This window comes from Carassius carassius, chromosome 1 (genome assembly GCF_963082965.1).
Source record: "Carassius carassius chromosome 1, fCarCar2.1, whole genome shotgun sequence".
Classification (NCBI taxonomy): Eukaryota; Metazoa; Chordata; class Actinopteri; order Cypriniformes; family Cyprinidae; genus Carassius; species Carassius carassius.
Genome location: NC_081755.1, coordinates 33,551,375 through 33,565,818, shown reverse-complemented (window position 1 = coordinate 33,565,818; position 14,444 = coordinate 33,551,375). Strand labels below are relative to the sequence as shown.

The following is a 14,444-nucleotide window of genomic DNA, read 5'->3' as shown; positions in this document are numbered from 1 at the left end:
ACAGTCTGTTGAGTTGTAGTGTATAAGATGGTATAGCAACATGAATTACATTTTCATTAGGGACATATGTTCAAGTGTCTACATACTTTGGATCTAGTATATTAATCTTTGCAACAGACAAAATTAGGAAAAAATGTTAGTTTCTAGAAAATATTTTTTTTAATGTTGCACATAAAAATGAAAGAGAGAGAGAGAGAAAAAAAAATGTTGGGCCCAGAACAGATCCTTGAGGCACTCCACAAGAAACAAAGCTTGATCGTTCAGTATTCAATACTTTTATCAACATATCCATAAATATGCATTTTAAGTATTTGTAATTATCAGAATACGCGTTTGAATATATGTGATGTATTCAAGAATACATGTTTTGCATTCAGACACGGACTTATTATAATTGTCTAGATACATGATATCTAGCATATTACAACATGCACCCTCATTACTTATGATGCATATTTTATATAGATCTAGATGGTCTACAGGGTATAATTTAAGTGTTTTTTTCTCTTCTCATGTGTCTCATCACTGGCCCTCAAGTAGCATCCTCCTCATTCATACAGACCCTAATATAGACCCTACTATACACACTTCTCTTCTACACATTATACAAAAAGCAGGATGTCACATGAACAGGGGACATCTGGAGGCTTTGTATTCATTAAACACAATACCCACATGACATACTGCATCCACTGGGATTCTAAAATCTATAACAAGTGCACACTTGGCTATCCCACGATGCTGTGGGAGCAGAAGAGCTGACAGATTAGAAAAGCAGGGTTGGGTTTGCTTCCTTTTTTCTGAATAAACTATCTTCTCATGTTGTCTCCTTGAATTTCTGTGAATGTCTTTCCTTCTCGCCTTCTCTTTACCTTTCATTTTCTTAAATTCTTATTTTTATTTTGAGTTTGGCTAACTCTGACTTACTCCCTCAGTAAAAAAAGTTACTCAGTGTTTTTTACATTGTCTTTAATATATATATATATATATATATATATATATATATATAAGTTCTGTATTCACAGCCCAGTATTACAGGTTTAAATGCTTAAATGCTTCCCTTCTATTTTTGATGTTATTATATTTTGGCCAAGTTTGAATTGTTTCATTCAGGGTCATAAAGCTCAGTGAAATTTGAGGGGAAGCAAGCAGTGACTTGGGAGTTGGTACTGAGATTTGTGTGAGCATGTGTTTGTGTGCGTGTTAATGTATCCCAAGTTTATGTAATTACAGTACCGTTTAAAGGTTTGAAGGCAGTGCATTTTTGTAGTGTTTTTTATTTTTTTTATAAGAATGCAGTAAATTGATCAAAAGTGACATTTCTGTCACAAAACATTTCTAATTCAAATAAATGCTGTTCATTTAAACCTTTGATTAATCAAAATATCCTGTTTTTGCCAATTTTAAGTAGGAAAACATTGTTTTGAACATTGATAATAATAAAAAATTATGACCATTATAAATAATTTTGCATGAACAATAACTGATGATAGCTGAGTAGCAAATCAGCATATTAAAATGATTTCTGAAGGATCATGTGACAGTGAAGACTGGAGTAATGATGCTGAGAATTCAGCTTTGCCATCACTGGAATAAATTACATTTTAAACAGAAAACAGTAATAATTGTATAATATTTCACAATAGTACTACTTTCACTGTTTTGGTCAAATAAATGCAGCTGAGATTGAGATTTCTTTCAAAACATACAAAAAAAATCTTACCGATTCCAAACTTTTGAACGGTAGAGTACGTGTTGTACTTACACAACACTCAACATATACTAGTGTGAGAGTGGTTTACATACATTTCTGAAAATAAGTATAAGAGAGCTTTGTTGGTGTGGTATCATGCTTATACATACTGTATGTGTGCGCAGTGTTGTAGTAGTATACCTCTCTATAGCTACTGTGTCTCGTGATCACTGTACTGTTCCTCACCATATCATTTTGTGTGGTGCACTGTGACGTATCTCTAACACTGCCTCTGGTCCTTAGTGTGTGTACTGCTGTGGTAAGTGTCTTTTTTTTTCTCCACTGCTTCTGTGTCTAACCAGGTTCTCTGTGTCTCTCTTCTCTCTCTTTATTTATATCTCTCTCTATTTCCTCTCCTCTTTCACTCTGTGTTTTTGTCCACTCCATCCTTGTTTACTCATGCACGAAACCCCATCTCCAACTTTTTCTTCTTTTGAGTGCAATCTCTCTTTCTCTCTCATGCCTTGGGTCACCCACTGTTAATGTGCTTTTGTCTTGTGTAAATGCGGCCCAATGTGCTTTCTATGTGTGTATTTGTTTGGAAATATTTGTGGTGTCTTGTGTTTGTATGGAAATGGCTGTTCAGCAGCCACGGAGGAAAGGACGGCACCGGGGAGATAATCTCACTGTATGTGCAACCTCTCTCGTTCATTATTACTTTATTTCCATTATCACTCTCTGTTTGACTCTGGCATCTGTATTTCTGTCTCCATGAAAATTACATAACTCGGGCTTGAATATCTCAGGAAAAAAATACTGGAATTTCTTTTTTCATTATTGGCCTTTTGACAATATTATTTTTTTTCTTCTTCTTCATTCGTAGGAAACATTTCAACCATAATACAGAAAACATTAAAGAAAATTTTTTTTTAACCAAATGAAAGCAATTAAGGAAGGCTCATTTAATATCTCTCTTTATTGCTATATTTAAAAGAAAATTTCATATTTATATAGATATATTTTTACTAATACATTTTAATATACTGAGGGACTTCTGTGATAATATTTTTAGTAATGACAGATAAATCATTGACTCAGTTGTTAAGAGTCTTGAAACTTTTTCAAATGTAATAGACAGTTATAAGTGATTTGCATTAATGAATCAAAATTATCAACTCTAACACAATTTTCTTGTTATTCAAGTCATTTTTTGCATACTGGGGCATTATTATTATCTGTACGGTACAGACAGATTTTCAGACAGATTTGTTTGCTATGGTGCCCGGGAGAAGACACGGTCAGTTCATAGGCTCGGAAAATACCGAGCACCCACGGAAAATGAGCACCCACGTGTGCCAGTGCCAGACTGCCAGTAGGCTACATTTATTTAAAATTAAACATTGCAGTTGGCGCTATGAAGCGTCTGCCACACTGTGATTGGTTATGTTGTTGTCAGTGACAGTGACATAACCAGTCGCATGCATGTTCCATATCCTATCCACCAATCACAGCGTTTCTGAAAACGTCCCATCCCCCACTATACAGTGCCGTGCGAGTATGTAATCATTTATTGCTTTCCGTAATCACTAATCATTAATCAGACTAAGAGTTATTCGTTCGCTATGAGACCTTGAGTAACAGCTGGTAGTACAGAGGGAAGAAAACGCAGGTCAGTATATCGCGATATACACTGTACATATTGTATAGACACACTAGGTAAGAAGTGAGCGCCACACATTGTATTTCTGTTTTTGTTAGACAGTTTAGTTAAGGTGCCGGATGCACTGAAGATTTCGGTTGATTTTCTACATTTTGCTTTGGTTAGATTAGGTTTAGATTAAGGATTGTTTACTTATATTTTGTTCTTTCCTTTGGCGCCACTTTCGTTCTTTTCCCATTTTATTGTTTGTTTGTTTACATTTTCACCTTGTACATAGCGCACATTATTATTGTTATTTTACTGGATCTAGTGGCTTTGGCTTTTTGTGAATAAACGTCCAGTATTTTTTCTCTTTCAAAGTTTTGTCTGTCATGTTCTTACACCTCATTTCATACCCAGCAGTACGTTAAAATGTAAATGCTACGGTACATTCCCTAGACTCCTTAAAGTTCGTAACAGGGTTTAAATGGGAACATTTTTCTGCTCAAGTATAGGCCTATATACGGTTTAAAAGAGGAAAAACTAATGGACACAAAAGTAGCCTACTTTTGGACAGAATACGAGTTCTTTGTTAAATACATAAAATAAAAAAAATATTTTTTTAGCCTATATGAATAATGGATTCGAAACCTCAAAGAAAAGCCATGCCACTATCAAAAGAAACCTCGAAACATAAATGAGGTAGACATTCCCAGAAACTCATTTTAATCAATATTTACAAAACATTAATTTCCCAAGAAGCTGAACGCATTAGCGGTTACGTGTCAGTTAAACTTTTCATCTCCAATCCTGTTTGTATTTTTGAGAAGTGACGCTGTTGTGTTTTTTTCTATCGGCCGCTGTCCATTAGCCTAAGGTTCTGAAATGCAATATTTTTTGAATAGCCTAATCTATTTTTTTTATTTTTTAAATGGCGTGCGCCCTTGAGCACCCACGGAGAAAAACATAAATCGGCGCCTATGGGTCAGTTCACTTAGTTTTGTCATGGCCACGACATAATAACTCGTGGGAATGTGATAATATTTCATGGCCAGGAGATATTAATTTGTGGGAACGTCATATTACGTTGTGCCCCCAAGATCATTTTGTTGAGGTAACAACATCCTTATGTCGACTTCTTATGTTGAGGGAACAACATATTTTTTCTTGTGGCCATGAAAACACAACTCACTCATTTGTCATATCAAGTCAAATCTTTATTGACATAATTGTCAGATAAATGATGAATGAGCATGTTGTGTTTTCATTTAAAAACTAAACTACGTGAATCTCAACGAAACACTATAGTATTTATAATTGAAGAGTTCAGATGCAAAAACCTCTAAATACCATCTGAAACTTTCATCTAAAATTAAGAATTTTTTCAGGCTCCTATATTTATGTTCAGTTATTTCACTTTAATAGCCTGGAAAAGGACTTGCACATTGCCATTCAAGTAAAATGACTCAACCTAAGCATAGGAGCTTAATAAAAATCCAAATTTTAGATGAAAATTTCAGATGGCATTTAGAGGTTTTTGCATCTGAGCTCTTCAATAATGGTCTATTAATAAACGGAAATAAAATGAAATATGTTGAATTTAAACTGCATTCCAGCAAAAATTACAATCAGCATAATCAAAGCTTGATTTGCATGTCGAGCATTTATAGTAGACTATTATTTACTAAAGTATTCAGAACGTGAAGTAAAGAGATCGAAATGAAGCAAAAAATTCATATAAACAAATATAAATATAACTAAATAATAATAAATAATAATTGTCTTATAACAATAATAATAATATACAAATATTACGAGGGAAAGACGATTATTTAATGGACTTATAAGACTTTAGAATGGATAAAATTGTTTTCTTGTAGGCCTATTTTATATTATGCTCTTTATGTAACATTTATTCATGATAAACTTCTGATTATTGCATGTAATAAAGTCCGGTAGCCAAGGCATATGGTTAATATAATAATTTAATAATTAAATACTTTTTATAATAAATAATATAACAATTTCTTAATTCAAAATGAAATATTAATTAATCAATCTCTGATAATCCCGGGTTGCTATGTTCACGCAGGTTTGTTTACTCATTAAACTCGTGGCCACGAGAAAAATATGTCATTCCCTCAACATAAGAAGTCGACATAATGATGTTGTTTCCTAGACAAAATGATCTGATGGCCACAACATAATATCACGTTGCCACGAGTTAATATGTCGTGGCCATGAAAAAACTAAGTGGACCGACCATGGCATCTCCTGGGCACCTTAGTTTGCCAACCCTCTACATTGCGAGTAAATCACTCGCATATGCGACTAAATCTTCCTTCTGGCTACTAAATGATGTCTAATATTAGCCAATGGCTAATAAATTCTATGATTTTACTCGCCAGTGTGTTAGTTGAAGGCTAAGTATAAGTTTAGCACAGATATATTTTCATTCGCAAACACTCAGCTGACTTTCCGTCAGGCTGTGCTTTTTTTCAGTTAATTTCAATGGATGCTAATGTACCATAAACTCTAGTGTGAACGCGCACAAATCGCCGTCGCTCACAGAGAGAGAGAGAGAGAGAGAGAGAGAGAGAGAGAGAGAGAGAGAGAGAGAGAATTGATGCTCTACATTTAAACGATATTCTTTGTTGTATTTTCCTGTCAAAATAATGGCGTTCCTATGGAAGTCTTCAGCTTTTAAGAACTACCGGGTTTCAAGTAAAGGTCTCTGCAAGAAAGTAATGGGAGTTACCAGATCAGGGTGTTGTTAGACCATGATACCTGATTGGGTGACGTCATAATGACATGAGGTTTAGGGGTGGGGTTAGGTAAGGGGGATCATTTTAATTGCATGATTTAGAAACACCCAGCAGTTTGAAAACACCCAGAAGGTCATAAATGCCCACTTTTGCTCTGCAGAGACCTAAGTCTCCCTGGTTTTCTGGTAGTGGGTGGAGTTAATGCGCAAACGGCAATCTCATTTTCTGGTTCTCACCTATTATCATCCCTGTTTTGATTTCAGCAAATCAGTTCGAGTGAACGCACAAAACCTGTTTAATATTCATGAATCCAGCAGCTCATTAATCCTTACTAATCCTTAGTGTGTTTTATAGTTCTTATTAGTAGGAATCGTATTATTATTATCTTATCAGTATTTTTGTAGTTTTTTCCCAATTTTACTGAATGACCAAAAAAGCACCACCACCAGTCCAGTTAAAATGTTCAGTTAAAACAACTAATAAGCATTCAAACATGGTTATCAAGTTTACTTCTAATTACTAAAGTTCTATTCTTAAATAATACTTGATTATTAGAAAGCTTGACTGACTGACGAGTAAACTAAAATGTTTACTAGCCAATGGCGATTCAATTGCCAAGGTGTCCGTAGAGGGTTGTTCGCAGATCAAATCACACAAAACTCCTTGTCTGCCTCCTCCTAATGTATATCTGCTATCTGTGTGCTTTGCCACACTCATTGTGTACTGTGTGTTCATGTGCATGTTATGTTTTTGTGTGCATATGTGTCCATAGTCTTTCAGTGTGAGTGTGCAGTTTTCTGTGCTGGTGTGTGTGTTTATGTGTGACTGTGTTTTTTGCACAGAGACGTGCAGAGATCTTTTGGTGTTCAGTGGGTTGAAGGGGGGGAAATATAAAGGTAAATCAGTAGCAAAACTCGAGAGGTTGAAGATCTGAATGTGAGAACTTGTCATATTAATATTTGTATTTGTAAGTTAAAATTTACACTCACAGCTATGATGTGAAAAGCTGAATCTTTCAATTTGCACACACAGACAATGATCAAAACACCCGTGTTTTGAATTGGAAGTTGTAGATTAATAGTCACAAATGTGTAGAATGACATTCACACAAAGAAAATGACAGACACACATGTTTACGACATATTTACTTTTGCACTTTACTTCAGTTTCGCTGCACAACGTCAAGTCGCTACTTACAACCTCTCAGATCTGGAAGTACAAGTTCAAATCCTAGCGCTCTGACTTTTGCTACTCTTTTTGCGGTATTCTGTTGCAAAACTCACTTGTGCACTTGTATATGCAGATGTGAGAGAGCAGAGCTGGGGGCGGGGCTTTGGTGCGAATGAAGACATTTTATTGGTGGATGCCCGACCAATGAACAACGCCAATTGTTTTCACTGAATATCCTTAGCTTTGACAGGATTTTAAGACACTGCATTCATTTTGCCATTCAGGTATTATCTAGTAGACAAATAATGCTACATATTTTATATGTATATCCCACTGCATATTGCAGAGTAAACTCGCATGCTTTGATCTCAACGCCACGCGGTCACGTGGTTCATGGAGCTATCAATAGTACTAAACTACTCGTGATGGGATTTATGGCTCTTTGAGGGGATCCGGATCTTTGCGATCCGTTCCTTTCAAAGAGCCGTTCAAAAGAACTCTTTTAAATATTTAATCAGTTTTAAGAAGCCAGCTTGGAGCCATCTCAGTTTATCCTGGAAATAATCACTGGGAAGAATGATGAGGTGAGATTTGTAGTCAAATAATTAAAACTCAGATATCACACACCAATATCTGAGTTTGAATTATTCTGAAATATTGATTATTACCTCATTTGTCATGTGTGGACTATATTCCATAGGGTTGCACAAATCCCTCTGCTTAGACAGTGACATCACTATTTTGGATTTACCTTTAGTACAAAGTGTGTGTGTGTAAAGCTACGTTGACTTATGTTATTCATACAATACCTACTCACGAATAAACATCAAAAAGAAAGCCGGCTGCAATGAATTTATGTGCAAAACAGCTTTTACTACAAACACTTCCACACAAGAACATTGTTATCACACAAGAACATTTTGATAGAAAACAAAAAATATTTAAAGTTAGAATAAATAACATGGAAATGTCTACATACTACATACAATTACTACTGTAAACTTTGCAAACATCAGCCCCTTCAAGTCAATGAACAATAACAAAGTGGGCTGCAATAAATGTCTGTGCAAAACAGCTTTTTTTCAACGCTCCTACCCAATGACAGAGGCACGCAGGATGTGAAGGACGTGAAGGATGCGTGCACAACTAATAACTAATATCATCACGCTATAAAGGGTTGGCCTGCGCTGGGTGCGCCCCTCCCCCTACAACTGTTCTGTCTCGCGGAGGAGCTCATTTGTGTGCATCTGTGTGAAACACGCATAGGTTAAAAGAATGACAGAAAGAACGGCTCCCCTCCAGCCGCGACTCGGCTCCCATCGTTCATGTTTATGAGCCGTTCAAAAGAATCGGTTTGTTCGCGAACGTCACAACTCTATAAACTACACATTTTGTTAATATGCTTGAAATTTACTAATTGGGACAGACAGCAGTTTCATTATAATTACAGCAATTTCTAGTAATTTGTTACACAAAAAGTGCATTGATTATGCATGGATAACTACGTTGACTAATGACTATGCGTTACAATAGCATTTTATACTGGAAAATGGAACAGCATTGCTCTCATACTCCTCCTTGGCAGTTAAATGTGACTAAACAATTAAGTGTAACTTTTAACCAATAAAATAACTGTACTACATGTTAACTCAGTCCTGTTTAGTTAATTTGAAGAGATCATGGTACTAAATAATATGCGCAATAATTATGATCCATGAATGACCATTTGAAATATAACATTTTCTAATATGGTTATTATTTATACTACAATAACTGCAGTATTTAGGTTTAAATTCCTGTGCAAAAAGGCACGCTTTAAATTAGAGGCATTTGGTGGCCAGAAAGATAATATTCATATGCAATTCCATTGCTTAAACACTAGATGGCCTTGTTGATGTTTAATAAATACATGTATTTAGCTCTACTAGTTGCTCAAAACAGTATTTCTGGTCATAAGTGCTTATTTTTTAGGTTTTGCTGTTTAATGTACATTTAGACATTATTAAACACTCGATTTTTATTAAAAAAATAATAATAATAATGTTGCATTTAAAAAGGTTCATTACTGACAAGCAAATTGGGAATTTAACCCAATGAAGAAGTTAAAATTATTTTTACAAAACATAAAAATAATAAAAACAGCATTATATTGCAACTCTGGTAGAGTGATATGCAGTGGGATATACATATAAAATATGTAGCATTATTTGTCTACTAGATAATACCTGAATGGCAAAATGAATGCAGTGTCTTAAAATCCTGTCAAAGCTAAGGATATTCAGTGAAAACAATTGGCGTTGTTCATTGGTCGGGCATCCACCAATAAAATGTCTTCATTCGCACCAAAGCCCCGCCCCCAGCTCTGCTCTCTCACATCTGCATATACAAGTGCACAAGTGAGTTTTGCAACAGAATACCGCAAAAAGAGTAGCAAAAGTCAGAGCGCTAGGATTTGAACTTGTACTTCCAGATCTGAGAGGTTGTAAGTAGCGACTTGACGTTGTGCAGCGAAACTGAAGTAAAGTGCAAAAGTAAATATGTCGTAAACATGTGTGTATGTCATTTTCTTTGTGTGAATGTCATTCTACACATTTGTGACTATTAATCTACAACTTCCAATTCAAAACACGAGTGTTTTGATCATTGTCTGTGTGTGCAAATTGAAAGATTCAGCTTTTCACATCAGAGCTGTGTGTGTAAATTTTAACTTACAAATACAAATATTAATATGACAAGTTCTCACATTCAGATCTTCAACCTCTCGAGTTTAGCTACCGATTTACCTCCATAGGGAAAGGGCATGTTTTTTATTTGTTTTTTTATTGTATGCAATGCTGCATCCATGCCTCTAAGTATCAGTGTTGATAGTATTTAATAGTGAAAACAGTCGAATTCACGCTTTCCTGAGAAAGGACAGGTTCTAATGAGATTATTCAGATCACACAAGGTCCGACGAGTGGAAAGGGCTTGAGTCACTAAAAACCACAAGACTCTGCACGTCCCTCTAACCTCTGCACATCCCCTCTCAAAGTCTGGACAGGTCTCTCTCTGCTCTCGCTGTGGTGTGCATGACTGTGAGTGATGGAGAGAGAGGTCTGCTGAAGAAACGTGCTTCTCTCAAATGTGTATTCATGCATGAGAATTTTTAACTTTTTATAGATTCAGTCCTTGCTGCATGCAAGGCACGACCTTTTGTAACTATCTTAAAGTTTGTCTCTCTCTTTTTTATATATCTTTTTCTGTCTTTCTCCTCTAATCGGATCCTGCATGGTGAATTTCTTTAGTTGTTTGCTGGTATCAGCTGAGTGTGTCCATCAGGTCATTCACAATCAAACAACACCAACTCCCAGACCTACAGAATTAAGTCATCATAGACCCCATTTACACCTGGTGTTAACATATGATTGGGCACAGATTGTCAGCACTATATACAGATGTGTGCATGATGCTTATCTTGTTTTCCAGTTAAATATCTAAACATATAAGAAGCTTATAAGATTTGTTTTAGAGAGACATAAATATACATTTTGGATTATATAAGTTTGGAGTTGCTAAGATTTTTTTTTTTAAGGTGCTCACCAAGGCTCCATTTATGTGATCAAAACTGCAGTTAAAATAGTAGTATTGTGAAATATTATTACAATGTAAAATAATTGCTTTCTTTTTTAAATACATTTAAAACTGTAATTTATTCCTGTGATGCAAATCAGAATTTTCAGCAACATTACTGCTCAAGAAATATAAATTTGTTTCTTACTGACCCCAAACATTTGAACAGCAATGCAAGTGATGTGTATGTAGTCACAAAATCAGAAACCTCCCCACTCACCCAAGACGGATGTTAATACCAGATGTAAACAGGGCCATAAATTCATACGACCATCTGCCTGTCTTTACGAAATACTACGAAAATGAAGTTCCCGTCTCAAATCTTCCAGACACATTAATTTCCAATAAACAGAATCCTCTCTCTTCCTTCGCTCTCTTGTCTTTTCTCTCTCTCCCCTCTGTCTCTACTTTGCCGGCTCTCTCAGCAGACCATCACCGATAACAGTCCGATGAAACGTTCGGCTTCATATTTGGGTCACGGGCGTCAAGGCCGTTCAGTGCGGGGTGAGGACTACGCCATGGACAGGGTTATCCCAGAAGAGGGTCAAAGAGATGGACATCGCCACCGAGACCGCAGTCACCGTGCGTCAGAGCGCTCCCTGAGCCGTTACACTGATGCTGACACAGGTCAGAGACAAACACATAATGTAACTGATGGCATTTTGTCTTTCTATTAGAAGGAGGGCTAATAGGAATGCCCTTTTTCCTCTCTCTGGCTGTGGCCTAGCAGGTCTTGGCACTGACCTCAGCACCACCACACAGTCAGGAGACCTGCCATCTAAGGAACGGGACCGGGGCCGGGCCAAAGACCGCAAGCACCACCATCATCACCATCACCATCACCATCACGGTTCTCTAGATAAGGAGCACTACGGACACGAGAGAGAACGAGGCGACTACGGCCACAGAGGGTCTGGAGAGAGAGACCGCCGCTGGTCCCGCTCCCCGAGTGAGGGCAGAGAGTGCCTAACTCACAGACAGGTGGGCGATTCATTCATATCATGTGAACATGTGCTCATAATGCACATAGAGACACATGACAGTTGAACATTTCTGCAGCACTGAAAAAATCATTTCCTTTATCAGTAATTTGCCTTCACTGTTGTTCGGTCCCTAGTGAAAAGAAAAAATATATATACTAAAATGTATTTGAAGTACATTTATTTTGTTCTAAGTATATACTACAAATAAATTTACACATTTATACTTTTGGTATACTAATCTGGTATACTTAAAGTACAAAAAATGTTGTGCTTAATGCTCTTCAATTGTGTAGAAGTAATGCTGACGTCCAACCAGGGCTCTGAACCGGTTCAAGGAACGAAAACGAAAACCGGAAACTAATGAAATTTTGACAGGAACAGAACCAGAAACAGAAACAAATTTTATAGTTCCGAACAGAATCGAAAATTTGAAATGGCCGATAACCAGTTAATAACGTTATTTTATCGTTCCATTTTAATATTAGAAATTTGCTGTCAATGAATCATGAATTCCAGCAGTACAGCATATACAAATGTGACACTGAAGCCAACGAGTGAAATGTCCGCTCAGCTGTGAACTCATCATGGGCAAGTCTCAATGGCAATGCACCGCCTTCAGGGGCGGATTAAGACCAAAAATAGGCCTGATGACGCAGCGCACAAAGGGCCTTTTTTTTCTCGGCGTTGGTGCATGTGCATTCGACACTCAAGCGCCAGCATGCTTAGCCTTTCCTGCCCAACTGAGGACCGCAGCTCTCCTTTGATTATTCCCAACTTTGAGAAGCTCCGCTCGCTGGGGGCATTGGACATCATCATGCACAGATAGATGCGCTAACCAATTTTGACATTTGGAAACGTCTGAGAAAGATTCAGCAATGACAAAAGCTCGTACAAGCTCTGCTGATTCGTTCACAGTCACCGATTTCTGAGTGCACATGAATACAGCAAACTGTATCAGCTAATTTTGACCGATTAATTAAACGGTTAATAAAAGTCAGTTAAACGGTTTAAAAAGTCATTTATCTATTTTCAGTAAATTATTAAAATATTTAAAAAGGTTTGCTGCATGGTTAAAATATGCTACCCGTTTATTTCTGTATATATATATATATATATATATAGCTATAACTATAGAGAGAGAGAGAGAGAGAGAGAGAGAGAGAGAGAGAGAGAGAAACTTGTACATACGTTTTTAGAGAAAAAAGGGTTATTTCATTCAGAACAAACATTAGGCTAGGCTATAATTAACACTGTAAACATAGCTAGGTTATTTTTATAATTATTTGGCATTCAAATACATCGCGAATAGGGAAACATTTGATTTTGTTTGGTTTCAGTTTAGTTTTAGCCTAAATTAATTAGTTTTGGTTTGTCGTTAATATTGCTATAGTTTCTTATATTTGTAATTCTTGTTCTTTTCTAAATACTGTTAATTGAAATGATTTGTTGTGGAGTGAGGGGAACTAAAATAGCCAAGCGGAGCTTCTCAAATTTCCCGGAAGCTGAACAATTTTCATTTGCTATAATAACCTCAAAATAATTCTTAGAATGAAATTTGGAGTCCAACTTTTGGATGCATATACAGCGTTACTTATTACACATTTACAATTATTCTATATTTTTTATATTAAATAACATTTTAGCATCCAGATACGTCGGGAACATGGAAATATTTGGATTTGTGCCGAATGAAAGAGCTAGGCATCAGCTTCAGCTTAAATTAGTTTGTTTTTGGATTGACGTTTTCATAGCCTAAACTTTAGAGGATTTGTTTTAGAGAGAAACTAATAACTGTTTTTACAATGTTTTTAAACATTTTGCTTTAAGGTAATAATATCAGAGGAACGTAGAACAGAAACGTTAACATATCGATTCTGCTCGGAGTGAACCGATTTAATATTTTTTCCGTTTTCAAGCCCTGGGTCCAACTAAAGATATACTGAAGTATATCTGATTGTGTTAATGCATTTGAAATAAAATATGACATTTTTTACTAGGGAAAAATTACTCAAACATCCATTTAAAAAGTAAAATTTACTTTTTTTTAAGTTTTTTAAAACATTAATCATACAATCATAATTTAATTGGGTTTAATGTGCCTAACTCATGAGCAAATTCTTTTTTTATTTGTTTTAATAAACATTAGTTAGATTAAACGTTGTTAGAAAGCCAATGAGAAAACTATTCAACTTTATTTAAAACTTTATGAATTTGAATAAATGTCTTAATTCTGTTTAACATATACAGATATATATTCAAACATTTGGGGTCAGTATGATTTGTTGTTGTTGTTGCTTCTCTAATAAATCTTGTTTTAAGGATGTTTTGGAATTTTTGCTGAAAAACACGAGTAAAATACTGATTTAGTGAAATGATTTGTGCATAGAACCCATCTGTTTCTTGTATTAAAACATGATGTTTAACTTCAAGAATCAACATTTTATTTCTGTCCCAGTCAGTTTATGCTATTCGTTTATATTGTGACAATATCATTTCCAACAATATTGTGATAGTCAGGACCAAAAATAATGTGACTAGTCTGAATGAGTTATTTTTCAGTTTCATTTGTATTCACAACACTAGCC

General features: G+C 35.7%; 1 protein-coding gene across 21 annotated transcripts in view; it reads left to right on the top strand.

Annotated features, from left to right (window-relative positions):
* The window catches only part of cacna1aa (calcium channel, voltage-dependent, P/Q type, alpha 1A subunit, a), a 111,817-nt gene that overhangs the window by 93,011 nt on the left and 4,362 nt on the right, over window positions 1-14,444 (top strand). For 16 of the 21 annotated variants that reach the window (XM_059557056.1, XM_059557054.1, XM_059557053.1 and 13 more), the window contains 2 exons: window positions 11,302-11,503; window positions 11,607-11,857. In XM_059557056.1, coding sequence (XP_059413039.1) covers window positions 11,302-11,503; window positions 11,607-11,857 — 453 coding nt within the window. The remainder of the gene's footprint in view (window positions 1-11,301; window positions 11,504-11,606; window positions 11,858-14,444) is intronic. The other 5 variants (XM_059557055.1, XM_059557051.1, XM_059557045.1 and 2 more) reach the window with 1 other exon arrangement.